Source organism: Xenopus laevis, chromosome 5L (genome assembly GCF_017654675.1).
Source record: "Xenopus laevis strain J_2021 chromosome 5L, Xenopus_laevis_v10.1, whole genome shotgun sequence".
Lineage (NCBI taxonomy): Eukaryota > Metazoa > Chordata > Amphibia > Anura > Pipidae > Xenopus > Xenopus laevis.
The window spans coordinates 50,175,759-50,197,464 of NC_054379.1; the positions used below are offsets into that span (position 1 = coordinate 50,175,759).

At 38.3% G+C, this 21,706-nt stretch overlaps 1 protein-coding gene across 1 annotated transcript in view; it reads right to left on the reverse strand.

The window, feature by feature from the left end:
- LOC108716692 (androglobin) overlaps window positions 1–21,706 on the reverse strand; it is a 122,205-nt gene that overhangs the window by 6,144 nt on the left and 94,355 nt on the right. The window contains exons 27-30 of the mRNA XM_018263054.2: window positions 16,617–16,801; window positions 16,227–16,396; window positions 10,590–10,701; window positions 2,930–3,102 (exon numbers count right to left, since the gene is read on the reverse strand). Coding sequence (XP_018118543.1) covers window positions 2,930–3,102; window positions 10,590–10,701; window positions 16,227–16,396; window positions 16,617–16,801 — 640 coding nt within the window. The remainder of the gene's footprint in view (window positions 1–2,929; window positions 3,103–10,589; window positions 10,702–16,226; window positions 16,397–16,616; window positions 16,802–21,706) is intronic.

Consider the following 21,706-nt stretch of genomic DNA (forward strand, 5'->3'; position numbering starts at 1 on the left):
CCTCCTTTAAACAAAGACTACTGTAGCATTATGCAGTAAAGTGGTTGATAACTTTTAGTATGATGTAGACAGTGATATTTTGAGACAATTTGCAACTGGGTTTCATTATTTATTATTTGTGTTTTTTGGGTTATCTAGCTTTTTATTGAGCAGCTGCCCAGTTTGCAATTTTAGCAATCTGGTTGCTAGGGTCCAAATTACCCCAGCAACCATGCATTGATTTCAATAAGAAACTGGAATATGAAAAGGAGAGGGCCTTCATAGAAAGAGGCGTAATAAAAATTGGCAATAGCAATACATTTGTAGCTTTACAGAGCATTTGCTTTTAGATGGGGTCAGAGCTGGAAAGAGTTAGAAGAAAAAAAACTATAAAAAAATTATAATGAAGACCAATTTAAAAGTATCTGGTCATTCTACAACATAATAAAAGTTAACTTGAAGGTGAACCACCCCTAACACTTTATGATTAGCAAATTATTTTATGACTGGCACATGGGTGGCACATGTTATATGTATCCGTAAACCAGTTATTCAGAAAGCTCTGAATTACATAAAGGCTGTCTCCCACAGACTGCATTTTATCCAAATAATCCAAATGTTTAAATATTATTTCCTTTTTCATGTGTGCAGGAAATTGTGGGGTTTGGAGAATGCAGGCTAAGGACAGATGGCTGCTGATACAAAGTAACGGTAGTCATCCAGCTCAGCAAAGTAGACAGATTAAAAAACTAGGAGACTTGTTGGAACAAGGAGCCTTTCCTACCTTACCTCAACTACAGGAGAAACTCCTAGATACCCCCATAGACCCATTTAGGTACATGCAATTGTAACATGCATTCAAAGCCCAATTCAGTGGGTACATTCTGATAAACCACAAATTTGACGTTGGAAACCTACTTCATAACGAAAGTCCACAGAAGTTGGTATCATCCTATATAAAAACCTGATGGAGGGTGAAGGTCTCTCCTTTCCAACTGGCCCATCGTAAAAAGTGCACTACCCAGAGTATATTTGGGAAGAAGCCACTGAAAATGCTTACAACTAGCTCATCTCAACAAGAGACAGACTAATTAGTTTCAAGATCTTACACTTCTACTACTATTCCCCTACAAGACTACATAGGGTCTTCCCTACCGAATCCTCAGCTTGCCCAAGATGTCACCAGCCATTTGCAGACTACATTAATATTCTCTAGGAGTGCCCAGAAAACCTAAAATTCTGGTGGAAAGTGGTCCACTGCCTCTATGAGCATCTAGATTACCGCAAGTGTTATCCCCAGAAGCATGCCTACTGGGTGTAGTAGCTAGTTCTCCACAATCACACCAGAATACTGTATATGACCTTATTATTCTATGCAAGGAAAGTTATTATTCTGCACTGGCTACAACCCAAACCCCCCGCAATTAAACAGTGGCTCAACCTGGTAAATAGTATGCTTCCATTAATAAAATTGACCTATGAAGCAAGAGGGCTGCCCGACAAATTTGAAAAGGTATGGGGTCATTGGGTAGATATATACTAGTACTAGGATTGTGTACTGATATGATTATACAGTTTTCAAACAGTATGTTGACATAATGTTAGACCAAATTATGACATTACAATGTTACGCTGTCTTGGTAATGCCAAGTGCTAAAAGAAACTTTAAAAAATCATGAAAAGTCTGCATATTTTTTAATTGATGTATGTTGCAAAGTTGCTTGAAATTATGTTTACTTTTCAAAAAGCTTAAATTTATATTATTATATTAACCCCAGATCCTGAGCATTCTGGATAACAGGCCCCATACCTGTATACAAATCAATAAATCCAAGGCAACCTGAAAGAACAACTTGTGAAACATATCTCATTAATTGCAAAGCAAAGAACTAGTACACATTACATTCCTGTTTGGCGCCCTTGTCTACCTTTTCACAGTGTTTTAGGTATGGGTTGTTTTATGAGATTTCTTTTTAATAGAGAATGCTCTTCCCTTTAAACCTGCGTTCATCAACAGAAAAAACTTGACACTACGACTTAAAAAATACATATCACAAACTCAGTTGCACAGGAAATTTTAAATAAAGTTATATATTGAAAAATGTATTTGCAGCCATAAGTTCAACGGATGGGTTGGGGATTCAATGTTCATGTTGGAGCAGTTATAAACTTATTTAGGTCAATCCTTCCAATATAACGAGGCTGAACAGTCCCATACAAGGCAAGAAAATCCTCAACAACGTGACAATAATTTATTTTAGTGTACTACTTAATTTAAAGTGGACTGAAATAACACCTTCAGAATTCACATTAATGCAAATTTTGGCCATTCATTGTTTTCATTCTTAAAGCACTTAGCATCATAAAATATAAATTGAGTTATGTCATAACAGGTACTTTTCCCAGATGCAGTAACCAGGGTAGTGTCCAGACAGAAGGTACCATTTACTGGTTACCTATTTAAAAGCAAACATCTTGTAAAATGCTATGGGTTACTGCATGTGAGCAAATGTAATGACTCTTTATTACATATTGGGGGAAGTATCATCTGATACATAGTTGCATAACAATTTAGTTTAAGAAAATCTGTAAAGTTCAACCCTTACAAAACATTCTGCAAGTTAACACAGAATAGGGCAACACTCTACAGGAGGACCAGTTGCCTATTCAGCCAATAAACTATCACCCCACCCAATTCCCACCTGCACTGTATTAAAGGAAAACCTTTCTGATACAGTTCCATTTTGCAAAGTGTCTTTCTCCATTCTCAGCTCTTCTGGACAATGTGATGCTTTAGGATCAAATAATGTGCCATAAACACAGGCAGGAGAAGCTTGATAGATCCTTGAGGGATGTACAGTTGTGGTTACGGACATAAGAATGTATAATGCACTGTGTGGATGTTTATAGAGGTATTACTCAGTAAGGTAAATGATTATGCCATACGTACAACTCTGGATTCAGGTCTAGAGGTACCGGCTGACTGAAGTCTTTCTCGTTCTTTAGCAGACTTGTCCGGCTTCTCTGTTGCCTTTTCTTTTCCTTTTTTGGCAGTTTTTGGAGTTCCAAAAGATTTTTGGCTTTCGTTGCTGCTGGAAAAGTCTGTCATATCCTCATGTTTATCTATATTATGTACAAAAACACACATTGTATACTGTGAGTGACATAAAAATATAAAAGGTAAATGGATATCAATAACAGTAAAGGTTTATTCAAATAGATATACAGTAACTGGTAAAAAAACAGCAAGTACCCCATGGGTTGCACCCTTAATCTTGCACCTTACCATACAGAATTAGCTATGTTTGGCAGTGATGTATTCATTAGGAGCAGGCTGGGTTTACTCCTTAGGCTTCCCCTTGGATGCCCAAGCTTTGTTATCATTTAAACAGCAGTGCCAGAAAATGTTGCAAGAGGGCTCTGTATTTATTGCATGCCTACGATTGTTATTCCAGGAGTGGGGGGGAGGGGACAAATGCAAAATGATTTATGGAAATTGGAGGAATAGACGTTTTATGAAAAAAGCTTGTCTTAACTTGACCAGACTCTAGTTAAAAGCAAAATTAACTGCTACAAGTTCTACTTCTGACCCATCACCTTACTGACAAATAATTGGAGAAGTCAAAGTATAGGAGGTATTTTTTGTTTTACTGTAGAGGCATAGGTCCCCCTCCCTACAATTTCAGGGAGGTTGAATTGTGGGTTACTTGAACGCCAGAGGCTATATGAGGGAAGTTGAAGTTACGGACATGACAGCCCACCAACTGGGCATCCACAATTTTTTTGTAATTTGCATTTTGTAAGTGCAGTTGTACAAACTGTTGTATAAACTGTAGTGCAGTGATCAGAACTTCTACCGACAATTGTTATCAAATCACTGGTCTGGTCTGGAAATGAAATCATTATTTTGACATACTGTACTCATAGTGAAACAAATACAGGTATGGGATCCGTTATCCAGAAAGCTCTGAATTACGGGAAGGCCATCTCCCTTAGACTCCATTTTATCCAAATAATACAAATTTTTAAAAATGATTTCCTTTTTCTCTATATTAATAAAACAGTACCTTTGTACTAAGATATAATTAATTCTTATTGGAAGCAAAACCAGCCTATTGGGTTTATATGATCTTGTAGACTTGAAGGTATGAAGATACAAATTACAGAAAGATCCATTATCTGCAAAGCCTCAGGTCCCGAGCATTCTGGTTAACAGGTCCCATATATGTAAAATTAAATGGTAAATTCAATGGTGTCCTTGGTTCTGTACTGATTTGCTATCCTGCTCTTTAAAGAGCCGTGTGAAGGATAAGTTCTTATAACAGCCTGGAGTTTAATTTCCTCCTATTCTTCTAACAAAGGACAAAAATATATTTTACTTGCATAATACACTGATTACTGTTTGTTTCATGCTGCAAGGTCATACACAGGATTTACACTTGCTTTCTTTTAAAGCAATTTAAAACACTCATTTTAAAAGGTTGCCCGATGAAGCTAAACAAGGTAATGTGCATTAATCATCTATAATTATCTATTTATCTTACCATGGGAAAAATCTAGCATTTTATTATATCGATTCAGCCTGTGAAGCATTTATTTTATGTTATTTAATAAAAAAAATCCTGTAGATGGCAGTGGTGACTTTCTAATGAAGCCAGTGTTGAAACTTATGTCTGGTAAATTAATTTATATATACAGGTAAAGGATCCCTTATCCGGAAACCCAATATCCAGAAAGCTCCGAATTACGGAATGGATGTCTCTCATAGACTCCATTTTATCCAAATAATACACATTTTTAAAAATGATTTCCTTTTTCACTGTAATAATAAAACTGTAGCTTGTACTTGATCATAACTAAGATAAAATTAATCCTTATTGGAAGCAAACCCAGCCTATTGGGTTCATTTAATGTTTAAATGAATTTCTAGTAGACTTAAGGCATGAAGACCCAAATTACGGAAGATCCGTTATCAGGAAAACCCCAGGTCCCGAGCATTCTGGATAACAGGTCCCATACCTGTATATATAAACATCACATAGTTTAATAAAGGTTTCATGGGGCAGACTTTTCAAAGTGTGAACTCACCATAGTAAAATTCCGCCACTCTGTATTCATTCCTATGGTATTTTTAGAGGCATATATATCAAACATTGAAGTCTAACTTTCACCCATTGATAAATATCCTTCTAAAAATCCCATAGGAATCAATAGAGTGGTGGAATTTTACTGTGGTGAGCTCTAATTTCACACTATAAGAAATGTGCCCTTAGAGTATATATCCATGGTCACTTTTACAATTTTTTTAAAGATGCAGTGCACCTGTACCTCAACATGAACATAGTAGCACGTAGTTGTACCATGTAAACTGGAGGAAAATGTAGAGTGGACATTTACCTTTCACTGGCAAATTTAAATAGAATATGAAATGAATGCTTTTCCTTCCTCAGGCATGGTACATGAACATATATATTAAGTATTAGGCCTGAACTAAACATCTGCACCAAACCACACCAGCGGAAGTGCAAGATACCCTCTGTGTCCTGAGATGGACTTAAATACACGGTTTTTAGGTGCTTATGTAGGTCATAAGTAGACTACAGAGTCTTAAAGGTGATCCAACCATATGTACTCATACTGTACTACATATTTCAGCATTCTTTAACATAGTGAGTTGAATGATTAGGCAACATCTGGGTTGTAATTCTTAAGAAATAATGCTCAATAAAAGATTTCATCATCTCTACAGGTCCAGAGGGAGAATAATGAAAGAAAATGCTGGTTGCTATTGGTAACTGAAGCAGAGCAAACATTAAAGGGATTGGGGGGTCAGCAGAGGGTGGATCATGCCTTTCCCTCGCTATTGATTGTGCAGTCTAGGTTCTGCAAAGAAAGAAACTGTACCTAGTTATTTTCCTTATTCTATTCCTTGCAGGCATCCAGGTGGAAAAGAAACCTGTAAAACTGTAGTTATACATTTAAACAAGAGAGTCTTGTACCTTTCCACAAGAAGGGGGTTATAAAATCAAAAAGAATAAGTAAATGCTACTAAACAAAATTATGCATAAACATACCTCCCAACATTTTGGACATTTTTTTGACCATGCCCGTTTTTGTGGCCACACCCCCTGATTACCATGTTCATTTTACAAAATTTGGCAGGTTATGAAAGTCTGAACACATTTCTGTGGTTTTTATGTGTTATTGCAGTTTTGCTAATGACGGTGAATTGTCATTTAAGCTGTGAGTCTAAGTTTTCCCAAGAGACCTGATTATCTTATATTGTTACAAAAGTATCTAAGTATCTATTCTGGGCTCTCTGCCAAAAGTCAGAAACTTTTTTTAGGCTGTACAGTGCAGGAGATTACAGAGAAAGTTAGTAACAAACCCAGGACTGCGGTTTGAGCTGTCAAAATCGGGACTGTCCCTTCGAAAAACAGGACAGTTGGGAAGTATGCATAAATAATCATTGTTGTACTTGGCCAATCACCCTGAACATAGAGTAAAATATCTGATACTGTCTCTTGTTGTATACCTTTAAACCTGGTCATGAACTCTCCATGTGACTGGCTGCAAGACTGGAGGGATACTTGCAGTCAAACATGAACTGGTCACAGCTAAGCAGGACCACTCGCTTTATTGCAAATTCAGATTAAAGTTTAAAAAAACTCGAATTTTTGAGATCTGTGAAAACACAAAAAACTCAATAAAAAAAACGTTGCCATCTTAAAGCAAGCAAGTTTATGTAGAAGTCAATGAGAGTTATATTTTCAAATTGCAAGCTACTTTTCCAATTTGGGTTTTTGAGTTTATTTCAAAAATTGAAAATGAAGAATAGAATGAGTTTTTGCTGATTTCCATTTGTTTTTTCGACTTTTTGTAAACAATTGGAATTTTTGAGATTCTCCTTAAATAAGTTTAAAAAAAAACTTGAAAATTTCAATTTTGATAAACCTGCGACCAAAAAACAGCACTTTTGGATTCTGGAGCTTGGATTGTATAGCACATACGTAGCATGAGACACAGAATATATTTTTTAACAAATCCCATGCATAATATAGTACATTTAATACAAACTGATTATAGGAATAAGTACATAAGCTAGTAGTATATATCTCCAGAGTCAATGCCAATACTTTATTAGCTTCATTATATGCTGCTTAAAATATCCCATTTGTACTTCTAATTATACGGGAAATACATTGCACATTTTTATCTCATTATCACTTGCTGTCACTATTTAAAAAAATGTAATGTGGACTTTCTCATGTTCATGCAGGCTTGTGGAGATGAATTCAAGCAATTAACGAAACTGCATTACAACATATATATAATAATTTCAGAACCATTACTGGAAATGAAATACTAAATCATTTTTCTCCTTGCAAAGATTTGCTGTATTACTGGTGATACAGTTTTAGCCAAGCCATTGGAGCTTCATGTTCAATACTAATGGATTTGGTTGTTGTGTATTATTACTCTAATGCACCAAAGTTGAACTGGAGTTTGGTTAACAAAAAGGAATCTATAAGAACTTTTTACTAGTGAAGCAAAATCTCTAGACATGGCTAGGTTAATGACAGGTATGGGATCCATTATCCCGAAAAGCTCCAAATTACAGGAAGTTCATCTCCCATGACTCCATGTTAAGATGCTAAAAATCTGACTTGTACAATAACCCCAATAAATTGGGATTTTCAGGTGACAACTAAAAGAAAAATGGAGCGTTTTGGGCGTCAAACTCGCAATATAATCCGTACAAATCGAGTTGTCACACAATTTTGTGGAGACTTTTCCCACACTGACTTTTTTGAGCTGATTTTTTGATTAATGAGTTCAATTCGTGGAGGAGAGTTGGGTCAACTTTGTTTTAATAAAAAAAATTATATAAATTTGAGTTTTAGTAAATACCCCCATGAAGTCAATCCTCCAGTATTATTTAAGGAGTCTGAGCCAGGAGTGTGGAGAATGTAAACAGGCAGATACTGGTTTTAATAGCAATTACATTTACAAATAACTTTCAAACCATTGAAAATGTTTAATCGATGTACAAGTATAGGATCCGTTATCTAGAAAGCTCTGAATTACAGGAAGGCCATCTCCCATAGACTTCATTTTAATTAAATAATTCACATCTTTAAAACTGATTTTCTTTTTCTCTGTAATAATAAAACAGTACCTTGTACTCTGCTGAGATATAATTAAGCCTTATTGGCTAAATTGGGTTTATATACTGTTTAATGATTTCTAGCAGACAAAATATGGTGATACAAATTAAGCAAAGATTCATTATCTGGAAAACCCCATGTCCTAAGCAATCTTGATAACAAGTCTATCAGGCTTACAATGTTCTTACAAAACAGGAGGATGGCACCAACCAGTTATGGCAGTTATAAACCCAGCAATGTAGCACCATTAACACCCCAACAGGATGGATATCTCTAGATTTCCTCTGAAGCCAGTTTATTATATTGTAGTGCTATAGTAAACTGCCTTGTGCGAGGGCAGTTCTAGCTACTTTCCTTTGTGGGCTGATACCACAGATGAGCTCTCTTTCTCAGGGGCAAGCCCTCGCAACGCGGTGGAGGCAGGGTGTAGTGTAACTGGGTGCGATAGCACAATGATGGGCGCCAGTAGTTCTTTAACGGTTAAACATAGAACTGTGTTTATTGAACATAGCACATAGATCATTCAGCACATTGATCCACAATGGAGCCTAGAACATACACAGCAGCATAAAGGAAGCATATACTCACAGCACGTATAGGCTGAATCCCCACAGGCTAGGGAATATACAGCAGAGAGTAAGTTGACAGCGTGTGATGGGTATTGCCCAGTTTTCAGGATATCTTCCAGTGGCAGACTAGGGGAACATCCCTATCTCAACACTTGGTTCCTTACTCTGGGTCAGTAATACCCTGGGATATTCAGGCCCGGATTTGCGGCAAAGCCGCATAGGCCCGGGCCTAGGGCGGCAAAAAATAGGGGCGGCATGCCGCCCAGCCGCATTATGGGGACGTTCGCGTCCCCATTCAACTACACCAGCTGCGCCAGCGTTTTTCCGCCGGCGCGCTGGGAAGGCGGGCGCTAGGACCGTGCAGCCGCCTGGTCGGACCGCGCGGCCTAGGGACAGCCGGAAAAGAAATCCGGCGCTTGGGATTTTAATCCCTCTAATCTCCTCAGCGGAGCCTTGAGCTGCTCAACTAAATAACCTCTTTATCACTCCTAGAATGATCTATAATTGAGTATAGCTGTCTAATTACTAGGGCCAAGGCGCCTAGGGTCGACACTACCCATTCCCTTCCAGCCTGCTTGGTTGGGCTAAAGCAATGGATCCAGAGCACATGGTTCCTAAACCTTTTATACCCCATAAGGACCCACTGAGGTGTCCATATTACTAGGGATGTGCCTGTCTGTAAAGTGTAAGGGTGTCTAACATTTTCACATCCCTACAATATCAAGGCAATTTTACATTTGTGCACCTACTTCATGGAATTCTGCTAATGTATACATTAATTGATGAGCGCTATATGAATAAATGATGATGATGAGTTTTGAAATTTAAGACAAACCACAGGTACTAACAGTCCCATATGATAATAACAACAGAGGATAAAAATAAATGACTGAAAATAGAAGTTTTCTTAGTCAAATTATAGTGCAAATTATATGAAAGCAAAGAAGAGAATGCTAAACTTCCCACTTGTTATCAAGCAGATCATATAATTAAAGGGTTCAGTTTTATATGAACCTGAATGCAAAATAATTAGTAGCTAAAAAGATTATTTAGGACAAAGTCCTGTTCCGATGACATTAATATACTGCATTTAACATATAGTTTACAAATATATGAAAAAGACAAAATAAGCTTTAATTACATAGTACACTATCTAAAAGATAAGTGATGTGGAAAACATAGCTTTAGTGTTAAAGGGGAACAAACCTCAAGGGGGTTTAAACCACAGACTCTGTCCAAGGTGACTGTTCCCCCATCTGTGCATAAAAACTGAACAGTGAGGTTTGTGGCCTGGTCATATCAGAGACACAAATATAATGGCTGCAAACCCCAGTGTGCAGTTCTGCATCAGGTAGGGTAGAACTGGGGAACCTTTGAGTCAGGATGAGTATTGGTGGTATTTCCCTTTAATGGTATACAAAATAATTCTAATTCATTCATTTTAGAGGTAAAAATGGTGCCTCCCACCAATTCCTTATTGGAAGGAAAAACAGCCTATTGAGTTTATTTAATGTTTACATGCTTTTCTAGTAGACTTAAGGTATGATCCAAATTATGGAAATATCTGTTATCTGGAAAACCCCAGGTCCTGAGAACTCTGGATAACAGAACCCATAGCTGTACACAAGTGTGGCAACACTGTACACATATTGTACCTTTACTTTTGACTTTCATTCAGATTCAGTTTGTGTTACTTCTTTGTAGTATTTTTTTTAATAAGATCAGGGGTCTTTTTGTTGGAAATACTTTTCATCCATTCATTATTTATATGAAATGGGGACCTTGAAACTAAAAATCCTCATGGTTTGCGACATAATAAAAAAGTAACCAAGCTACAATAATGAAAGCAATCAGAGATACTATAGCAGCCTACCTTTCATGTCCAGTTTCTCCTGATCCTTTAGACTTTCAATGAATGCTGCCTGGCTCTCTGTAAGTGGCCAGCTTTTATATAGCACTGTAGCTTGTACAATGTACTTGTGTCGCTGAAAAAATAAAATTAAATGGTTTATTATGCAAAACAGCAATACATACTTATGTATATAGTATTTAGATGGACCAGCACTCCATTTCTAATGAATTACAGTATTTTATTCAGCACAATTGTGTGTCCAAGGTTTCAGCCCACGGTATGGTCTTTATCAAGGACTTGATTTTAACAGTATCATTTTTATTATTAAATAACACTGTGTCCATTGCACATAATTCATTCTACAATTTAAAAATGTATTCTTAAACCAATGACTGTATTGTTTTAGTTGTAATATTGGGATGTAGGCAGCCATCTCAGGTCATTTGCCTGGTCATGTTCTTTCAGAAAGAGCCAGTACTTCATAGTGGAACTACTTTCAGTGAAGCCATTGTTTCCTCCTACTTTATGTAAATGGGACTTGGATTTTTACTATTACATGCTATTCTCATATCTACCAGGGAACTGTTATCTTGTGTCAGGGAGCTATGATCTTGTTACATCCCCATTGTTCTGTTAGCTGCTGGAGGGGGAAGGGAGGGTGGTGATATGACTCCAGCTTGCAGTGCAGCAGTAAAGTGTGACTAAAGTTTATTAGAGCACAAGTCACATGACTTGGGGCATCTTGTAAACAGACAACAGGTGAAGCCGTGTCAGAATTCAAAAGTTTGCTGTTTTGAAAAATGGATTTCAATGCAATTTTTTGCTAAATTGTGTTATATTCCACATTTTATATTTCAGGGTATGAACAGACCAGTATTCAGCCCGATAGTTTATATGCAGAGAATTTGGTATCGATCACAGCTAAAATAGCACTTGCAACAGCAGCCAATAAAGGCATACCGTATATACCCGAGTATAAGCCGAGTTTTTCAGCATCCAAAATGTGCTGAAAAAGTCTACCTCGGCTTATACTCGGGTCAGCGGTACCCGACCTAAGTAGCTGAGATTGCAGTCACTTTTTATCATTCCTATACCAACAGTTCACTTGGGGAGAGACTGCAATATCCCACAATGCCCTCTGTTGGTTATATGAAAGAATAACAGTGCGCCCTCTGTTGGTTATATGAAAGAATAACAGTGATGCAATATCACACAGCGCCCTCTGTTGGTTATATGAAAGAATAACAGTGACTGCAATATCACACAGCACCATCTGTTGGTTGTATGAAAGAATAACAGTGCGCCCTCTGTTGGTTATATGAAAGATTAACAGTGACTGCAATATCACACAGCGCCCTCTGTTGGTTATATGAAAGAATAACAGTGACTGAAATATCACACAGCGCCATCTGTTGGTTGTATGAAAGAATAACAGTGACTGCAATTTCACACAGCGCCATCTGTTGGTTGTATGAAAGAATAACAGTGACTGCAATATCACACAGTGCCCTCTGTTGGTTATATGAAAGAATAACAGTGCGCCCTCTGTTGGTTATATGAAAGAATAACAGTGACTGCAATATCACACAGCGCCCTCTGTTGGTTGTATGAAAGAATAACAGTGCCCTCTGTTGGTTATATGAAAGATTAACAGTGACTGCAATATCACACAGCGCCCTCTGTTGGTTGTATGAAAGAATAACAGTGCCCTCTGTTGGTTATATGAAAGATTAACAGTGACTGCAATATCACACAGCGCCCTCTGTTGGTTATATGAAAGAATAACAGTGACTGCAATATCACACAGCGCCCTCTGTTGGTTATACGAAAGATTAACAGTGATGGCAATATCAAACAGCACCCTCTGCACATGGTAGTGGGACAGTGGGACAATGCACACAGTAATCCGTTTGGCAATTCTCTGTCACCCTCAGCTTTGCAAAGAATTCCGGTTGATCGCTGGGGGGGTCGCTTTGGCAGAATGTGCGCTGCTGGGAGACAGGGCTGTAGTTGTGTCTAGACTTATACTAGAGTCAATAAGTTTTCCCAGTTTTCGTAGGTAAAATTAGGTACCTCGGCTTATAATCGGGTCGGCTTATACTCGAGTATATACGGTATTTGCAAGTGCAACTTAAATACGGCCTCAGAGCAATGATATCAAATACTTTTTTTTATTCCTCCCTCCAGTATCAGGTTTCTCTGTTTCCAGCAATACTCATCTATATTCCTGAAGTTCCTTCAATCCAATGATCTGTTCTAAGTCTGAGCGAATATATTTAATATTTACAATAAAGCATTTATCACTGGAACAAGTTCTGTCTGGAAAATCTTTGAACTGATTTAATGTAGTGAATCTGATTTGCAACTTCTAATGTAAACTCATCCTTGGAGTCAGGAATCAATAATTTAAAAATAAAAAAAACTTAAATTTCTCTATTTTGAGGAGATGTCATTATATTATGCCACCTAATTCTAGGTTTATATTTAATTTCATACATAGTTACTGACTGCACCAACAAATTTCAGCCTGAGTTTAATAGGAAATCAGCAAACATGCCGTTCATCTTCAATTTACAATGCTTTCATTTACTTGAAGAGAATGTTTTAAAGGACAATTAGAGCCCTTGACATCTATTATGGCTATTATTCAGTAGCATGGGTATTGTTTAAACTGAAGAGGTTACTAATAGCAACCAGTCATGTCTGGCTTTAGTAACAGCAAATAACCAGATTTAAAAAAGAAATGCTGAGACTGATTATACATTGTGCATTAATTTTTCAGGCCTGCATTGACATGAAGCCAAATCAGAATTCTGATTACAGTTAAGGAAATAAAAACTTTAAAAACCAAGCCTATGTGCCAACCTGTGTTAGTTCTACACCCCATTATCCCAATACTTGTCTATCTGTGGCAAATGTGCCTACGCAGTTGTTTAAGGAGAAACTGCAAATGTATCTGACAAATGAAAAGTAAGTAAGGGTTTGGCAGTGGGATGCAATTTTGAATAGTAGCCATAGGATACTAGTAGTACAGGTATGGGATCCATTATCCAAAATGACGAAAAGGTCATCTTCCATAGGGGCAAATTTACTAAACAGCGAAGTGGCTAACGCTGGCGAAAATTCGCCAGCGTGATGTCATTTTGCCACTTCGCCAATTTACCAACAGCGACCCTGCGAAAATTCGCCAGCGCCTGGCGAAATTGCACTCTGGCGAAGGGGCAAAATTACGCAAATTTACTATTTTTTTTTTTTTATGAACGTTACCTCTTTCGCCAGAGTTGACTTCGCCAGGGTAAACCAGGCGAAGTGCAATAGAGTAGATACTAGTTTTAAAAAAAAAGTTGAAAATTTTTCTAAGTCCCAAAAAAACACTGGATGTTTTACCTTTTATAGGGTGATAGGCTAGATTTATAACATATGGCTTACTAAACAGCGAAGTGGCTAACGCTGGCGAAAATTCGCCAGCGTGATGTCATTTTGCCACTTCGCCAATTTACCAACAGTGACCCTGCGAAAATTCGCCAGCGCCTGGCGAAATTGCACTCTGGCGAAGGGGCAAAATTACGCAAATTTACTATTTTTTTTTTTTTTTATGAACGTTACCTCATTCGCCAGAGTTGACTTCGCCAGGTTAAACCAGGCGAAGTGCAATAGAGTAGATACTAGTTTTAAAAAAAAAGTTGAAAATTTTTCTAAGTCCCAAAAAAACACTGGATGTTTTACCTTTTATAGGGTGATAGGCTAGATTTATAACATATGGCACCTTAATATAATGTGGGCACATGTGTAGGGCATTTTAAACACCCCTACATACTTTTATTAACTTTCCCTGGGCTTGTGTAGTGTAATCTGCGCTGCAGCATACACGTCCATTCATTTTTAAATTTGGTGCCGTATGCAAATTAGCCTTTGCTAGCGTAACTTCAAACGGCTGATTGTACTATCGCTTGCACAATTTAGCAAGCGTTCGGTAATCTGTGCGCAACTTCGGACCTTCATGAATTTGCGCAGCCCTGGCGAATCCTGGCGAAGGCAACACTGGCAGATTTTCGGATCTAAGTAAATTTCCCCATAGACTCCATCTTGTCCAAATATTTGAGAATGATTTCCTGTTTCTCAGTAGTAAAAAAAACCCCAATAAATTGAACTTGTTCCTAACTAAGATATAGTTAATCCTTATTGGAAGCAAAACCAGCCTATGGGGTTTACATTATTTTCTAGTAGACTTATGGTACTTTGTAATGAACCAAATTATTGAAACATCTGGAAACCCTCAGACCCCAAGATAATAGGTCCCATACCTGTATATGTAATACTAATTTTTTATGACACGACTAAAGGTGGCCATACATGGGCTGATAAAAGCTGCATAAGCTGCTGTTTATTGGCCTGTGTATGGTACCTGGTCAACGAGTCTGCCCAACCGATATCTGGTAAAAAACACCGCCCAAACATCTATGAGGCACATTTGATTTTCATCTCATCTCATAGGCCCGCATAGCTCCAAAGCTCCAGGGCCAAAGGGAATGCATAGTGCCAAAGGCCAAACAAGTGGATAATATTGCTGACCTCAAGGTGGGCATATTAGTGAAAGATCAAACAAGCAGATCTTCACATGGCCAGCTTTAAGCTGCCTTATCATTTCAACCACAAAGCTAATAAGGAATGAGAGCTAGAGCAGTGGAGAATCTAAATCTTAAATTAACCAGTTCTTGTTTTTCCTGTTGAATAATGGTTTTGTGTGCTGTTTTGTGCCAGATAATTTACCTTTTCTATATGTAGAAAAAAATGTGATTTGTGAATATGGATACTGAAAAATGAATATTTAGAAGGATGGATTGTGGTGTGGATAATTAAACTGAACCAGATGCAATAAACAGGCTGTTTTATCTCAGGGAAGCCATTTTTCATTCAGTAGAATTCAGTGCAACTACAGGCAATTGTACAGACAGTTCTGCAGTACATAAACAAAGCCACAGACAGTTCTGCACTACATGATGCTTGTGTTAATAGCTTTAGTTCAGAGCTTTGTGATCAAAATATATAAATTGTCTACAATTGAAAAAATCTCATTTCGGCATGTCTGATGTTATTATATATGAGAGGTTATCTGGTTACGGACCAGGGTCGGACTGGGAGGCATGGGGCCCACCGGGGCTACTGCCCCAGGGCCCCCTCCAGCCGCCACTGCCGCTCCGGAGTGCTGCAGGCGGCTAGTGCGCATGCGCGCGGCGCCGCGTTTGTGCGCATGCGCAGCCCTTCTATTCTACCGCGACCCCAAACAAAGTGGGGTCGCGCCGCCCCACTAAGTAGCGGATCTGGGCCGGCGGGGCCCACAAGAGCCCGGGGCCCACCGGGGTTTTTCCCGGTGTCCCGCCGGCCCAGTCCGACACTGTTACGGACATTACAACAGTAACCCAACAGAAAAGTCTGCTTGTAAACATAAATAGAATAGAAACAAATAGCCAATATCATGCTTGTAACCAACCGTTTGCAAAAGTCTATTATGCAGTTTCAAGACAAGCTTCATGCTGTTAGGCTGAGTGCTGGAAAATAGATATGATAACAAAACAACAGAAACAAATAGATAACTAAAATGTTCTTTATGTTGGATACAGGAATCCATTTGCTAAATTGCACAAGATTATTGCTTACCGCTAGCGGTGTTGTTTTTATCTCAGGGTTTTCATTTTCTGATACGTTCTGTCCTTCCTCCTGATGAGGGTCTGATATGACTTCTGTTCTCATCTTGCTGTTTTTAGTACTGCCTCCTGAAGTAACTCTTCCTTTCTTTGTTCCATTCAGTAAAGTCTGACTTTTGCTTGCTGTTGAATAACAGGTTTGAACTTTTATTCATTTAGAGGAAATATGTTATGTAATATATAAGCAAAATAAAGATGCTATATATAGAAAACTTGAAAACCCCAAAATTAAATATTGATAAATATACCTCCCCATGTCCCTTTCTTTTGTGCTATTTGTGCCTATTAACGGTGTATCCACAAATTAAAATATAAAATACACATAAAATATTGTAGTACTTACAAAAAGCACTCAAAGGTCTTTCATTGGGCAGAAAACATACTGCAGGAATGACTGCTTGACCTTTTCCAGTAGCGCTGACAAGCTCTTCACCATTATCCAAAATCTGTATCTTGAAATATGCATCTGGTTTACTTGTCTGAACTTGTATGGTTGCCATGTGCTCTACTGAGGTTTTCACTGCATATCTTCATAGGAATAATAATAAAAAAAGGTTATATGAAGTAGAATTTAATGCCAGACTCTTCCCTAAAAGTAAACACATTTTAAAGTGTCATTGCATAATTAGGTACAAGGAGTGCAGAAACATTTTACTCGTTTCATGAATGAAGCTACTAGTAAATAGAGCTCCGCAAGGCAAGCATACCAGAAGTCAGAGCTCACACTGATATTTTACTTTTGTTTTCTCCTGATTACCTGGACAGATGGTCTGGAAAATCTTGAATTGGATGATTTTTTTAGCCTCGGCTATTATATACTGTATATATACTATTATTTTATAATTGTATATTTAGCGTATTAGGCAAAATGTCTTAGGAAACGGAAATGTATTATACTGAAAGGGTGTTAATGGGACAGTAATTGCTACTTGTCTTTTGTTGGGGTCTGTAAGAAATTGCAGACATTGCACTTACGTATACACTACAATAAGGTATGTTTTAAAGAAGCTCTAAGGGGCAAATTCATCAAGGGTTAATTAACCCTCGATATTCGACTGGGAATGAAAATCCTTCGACTTCGAATATCGAAGTCGAAGGATTTTGTGCAAATACTGCGATCGAACGATCAAAGGAATAATCGTTCGATCGAACGATTCGAAGGATTTTAATCCAACGAACGAAGGCTTATCCTTCAACCAAAAAAATTTAGCCAAGCCTATGGGGACCTTCCCCATAGGCTAACATTGGGTTCGGTAGCTTTTAGGTCCATCTCAAACTGGTCATGTAGAAGTCAATGGCAGATGTCCCTTTTATAATTTGCGATCTGTGCTGGGTTTCGTCGGATAACCCGAAAAATTTGGGGTTTTCAAATTCAAAAAATTGAAAAGCAATTTGGGTGTCAAATCTGAAATTTGGATTTTTGCTCGATTTTTTCAAGGTTTTTCCCAACCTGACTTTTTCAAATAAGATAAAATCGTGGATGGGAGTTTGACTGAATTTGTTTTAATAAAAATATGAGATAAATTCGAGTATTAGTAAATAACCCCCAAAGTCTGTGAAAAAATCAATTAAACATTAAATAAACCCAATAGGATCATTTTACCTCCAACATGGATTCATATCTTATCATTACAAAGTACTGTGTTATTATTACATAGAAAAAGAACATTTTTAAAATTTTAATTTGATGAAAAAGGAGTTTATGGCAGATGGCCTTCCTGTACTTCAGAGCTAGATAAAGGGTTTCTGGATACTGCATCCCATACCTGTATATGGATTTAATTAAAAACATGAGATTGTTTCTTCAGTGCAGTTGTGGCAATGTTGTTTGTTTGCAGCACAACACTAGCACTTGTGCTTGATGATAAAGCATGTTAAATTGTTATCTCAGGAAATTATTAATGATCCTGGTTACAGTGTAAGACATACTAGTGTACTGAGTGCTGGTGTTGCACTATGGGACCTTTTATCCAGAATGCTTGTGACCTGGAGTTTTCCATGTAAGTGATCTTTCTGTAATTTGGATCTTACAAAAGAATGAAAAAATTGTAAAATTGTACAATATACTAAAAAAACATTTAAACATGAAATAAACTAAATAGGATTGCTTTGTCTCCAGTTATTATATCATAGTTGGGATTAAGTACAAGGTCCTTGACAATAAGCACACAACCTTAATGTATATTTTGTAATAAAAAAGCAAGCACATAGAAAGACAACTTAAATGTTTGCAGTTTAGATATAGCAGATTTTATTTCCATAGAGTGACTCACTCACTCTCTCTCTCTCTATATATATATACACATTCCTCCACGCTCCACGACAGTTTTACTTGAGGTGACAAACACAAAAGTGACAGACTACCAATGCCCTATAACCACACACCAAACTTGAATAGATAAGTATAGATTGACATACAAGACTTACTGTGCCTAACAGTCTTCCCATCTTATGTTATCTGGGCAGCACTCAAAACAAATAAACCATATAGTATAAAAATTTAACAGATTCATTATTTTGGAGGGGAAAAAACAGGCTTTCTCACTTTTGTAATGAAACGTACAGCCATCGCTAGCTAAATACTGAAGTGTCACAATCAATTACATCTAAATGTACATTCAAATGAACAAACTATTTATGGATTCTTAGGTCAACACACTGTTTCTTAAAGACAAACTTCATAGTAAAGGAATTAAATATAGCAGCATTCTTAAATTCGAAATACATGGGTCATTTACTTTGCAGAACCTAAGAGCAAGCCATTTAATGCATTCAGATGCACTTAAAGCACAAAGGCCAAATAATCATACAGTAAGACCCTATGGCTGGACTTACCCCTCAATCAGCCTATTCATGATGTAACATATTAATAACCACAAATACATATAGAATGGCAATATTTATTCACAACCAAGCCAACAAGTGCTATTAAAACCACATTAAAACAACAAATCACTACATTCCAAAATATTCACAATGTGCAAAGATAATAACTATAAAGTTGCAATTACTAGGTATCCATATGTGTGCAATCAGACATTTGATGCCTGCAGGCTGGTGCCATTATTTTAATCACTTTTTCTTTAAAGACACATTCCAGATATTGAATGTGAGCAACTAATCATTGACATATTGGGGGATCCAACTCATTTCTATTGCACCCCTATTATCAAGTACAACAAATGATGTCAGGATGATCATCACTTTTGAGTTTTTCAAAATTAATCATCTAGCACCAACATTTATCACAGTGTAACACTGCTGATCAATAGGGGACAATAGGGGACAATTATGCAAACTGTTTAGTTGCAAATTTACATTTATCTTTTTACAGCAATTTTTTGTGATTATTTTTGAATGTAGTGATTTGTTTATAATCCAGGAGGGGCCTCTCCTCCCACTTAGGGGCGCTTCGCCAATGAGGCGAGTCGCCTCAGATGGCAGCGCCCCACTAGGAACCAGGGGCGTCAAAAATGCCGCTACTGGTACTTTAAGAGGCGAATTTACGGTTTTCAAACCAGAAATTCAGCTCTTCTAGCGCAGAGAGCGCAATTAGGCTCTCTGCCGCCCACGTGGACCCCCCTGGACCCCCTCAGGCACAAAAAGGTAAGCACTTCTTGTCATGGTTGTTAATAAATATTGCCATTTTATATGTATTTATGGTTTTTAATACATCATGAATAGACAGAGTGGGGGCTAAGGGGTCTGTTTACTAAAATGCGGTAAATTTGACGATATGTTTCCGCATGTTATCGCTACGAATATTTTTCCGCTAAAATATTTGTAGCGACTTAGTTTACTAAACAGCGATGCACTCAGAAGTCATTGCGATCACTTGTGGTAATTACGTTGACGAACCAGCTTACGTTAGCAGGGCCGGAACTAGAGGTAGGCAGAGTAGGCACGTGCCTAGGGCGCAAAGCTGGGGGGGCGCCAGGCACGTACCTGCTCTGTCGCCTACCCCGTGTCCAGTCCCGTCTCTCTCAGACTGCCGAGTGTTTTTCACGAAAATGTGCCTCTGCGCATGTGCGAACACCATTTCGCTCATGCGCGAACACCATTTCGCGCATGCGCGCTGGGGCGTAGTTTTGCGCATGCGCAGTTTCGCACACACTGAGCCAGCGCCATGCCCGACAGGTTGCCTAGGGTGCTTGGCCGGGTTGGCCCGGCTCTGTACGTTAGCGGTAATTTTAGCTAGTTTGCGAAATTTGTGGCAACAAATTAAGTTTGCAAATAGTTATGCTATTATGCTATCTTGTCTTATGGCGTTTATTATGCCATGATTCATGGCCAGATATGTAACTTCAAAACTGCTAAACTTTATAGATATTATCAACAACACAGTAAACAAATTTTACCCAGTCAAACATGTATTCATCATATAAATCCACATTTCAATACATCCAGTCACAAGACTTACCCTCTGCCAATAGAATCATATAAATAAAATTCATAAACAAGTTTTACCAATAAATCTTTGTGCATCATATAAACGTAGTTTAATCTAGGTTGACAAAGCCTTTGGTCCCTCCTATACGGAGCGCATTTTTGGACATCCTGCAACTAAGTACATGTCCTTCATGCGATGTCCTATGCCTTTGGAATGGCGCATCGGTTGCTTTTACCGTCATTCATCGTCCAAATCTGCAATCACACCTCATCCTCTACCCTCCCTTCTCTGCTGTCAGTCATACGAACTCCGCCCTCAGCCCTCAGCCCTCAGCCTTCCGCCCTCAGTCCTCCATCCTCCACCCTCAGTCCTCTGCCTTCCGCCCTCAGTCCTCTGCCTTCCGCCCTCAGTCCTCTGCCTTCCGCCCTCAGTCCTCTTCTTTTTAGTCTTCTTCCTTCCACCCTCTTCCCTCCACCCTCGCTGCTCAGCACTCCCCCCTCAGATCTATTTTTTTTAGCCGACAGTCTTGTCCCTAAGTTTCTAAAGTGGTGAGCGAGGGAGGAAGGAAGAGGACTGAAGGAAGAGGACTGAGGGCGGAATGCAGAGGACTGAGGGAGGAGGATGGAGGGCAGAAGGCTGAGGGCGGAGTTCGTATGGCTGACGGTTGATAATGGAGGGTAGAGGACGGAAGTGTGACTGCAAATTTGGACGATGAGTGACGGTAAAAGCAACCAATGCGCCATTCCGAAGGCATAGGACATCGCATGAAGGACATGTATTTCGCTGCAGGATGTCCTAAAATGCGTTCCGTACTCCTAGCCATAATAAATTATCTTTCAGATGAAAAAGCAGCTGTAGCAGCAGACAAAAGAATAATCCAAAATATCTTTTCATGATTATCCTGTCACTTCTCTCTTCTCCTGTCAGGAATGGCAACAGGAACAGAATGATGGGTAAAACAAAGTGTTATGGGATATTTCCTGTCCCCTTGAGAATTTTCTGGCGAAAAAATGAATTACCACTATATAGATGGCGGTAAAATT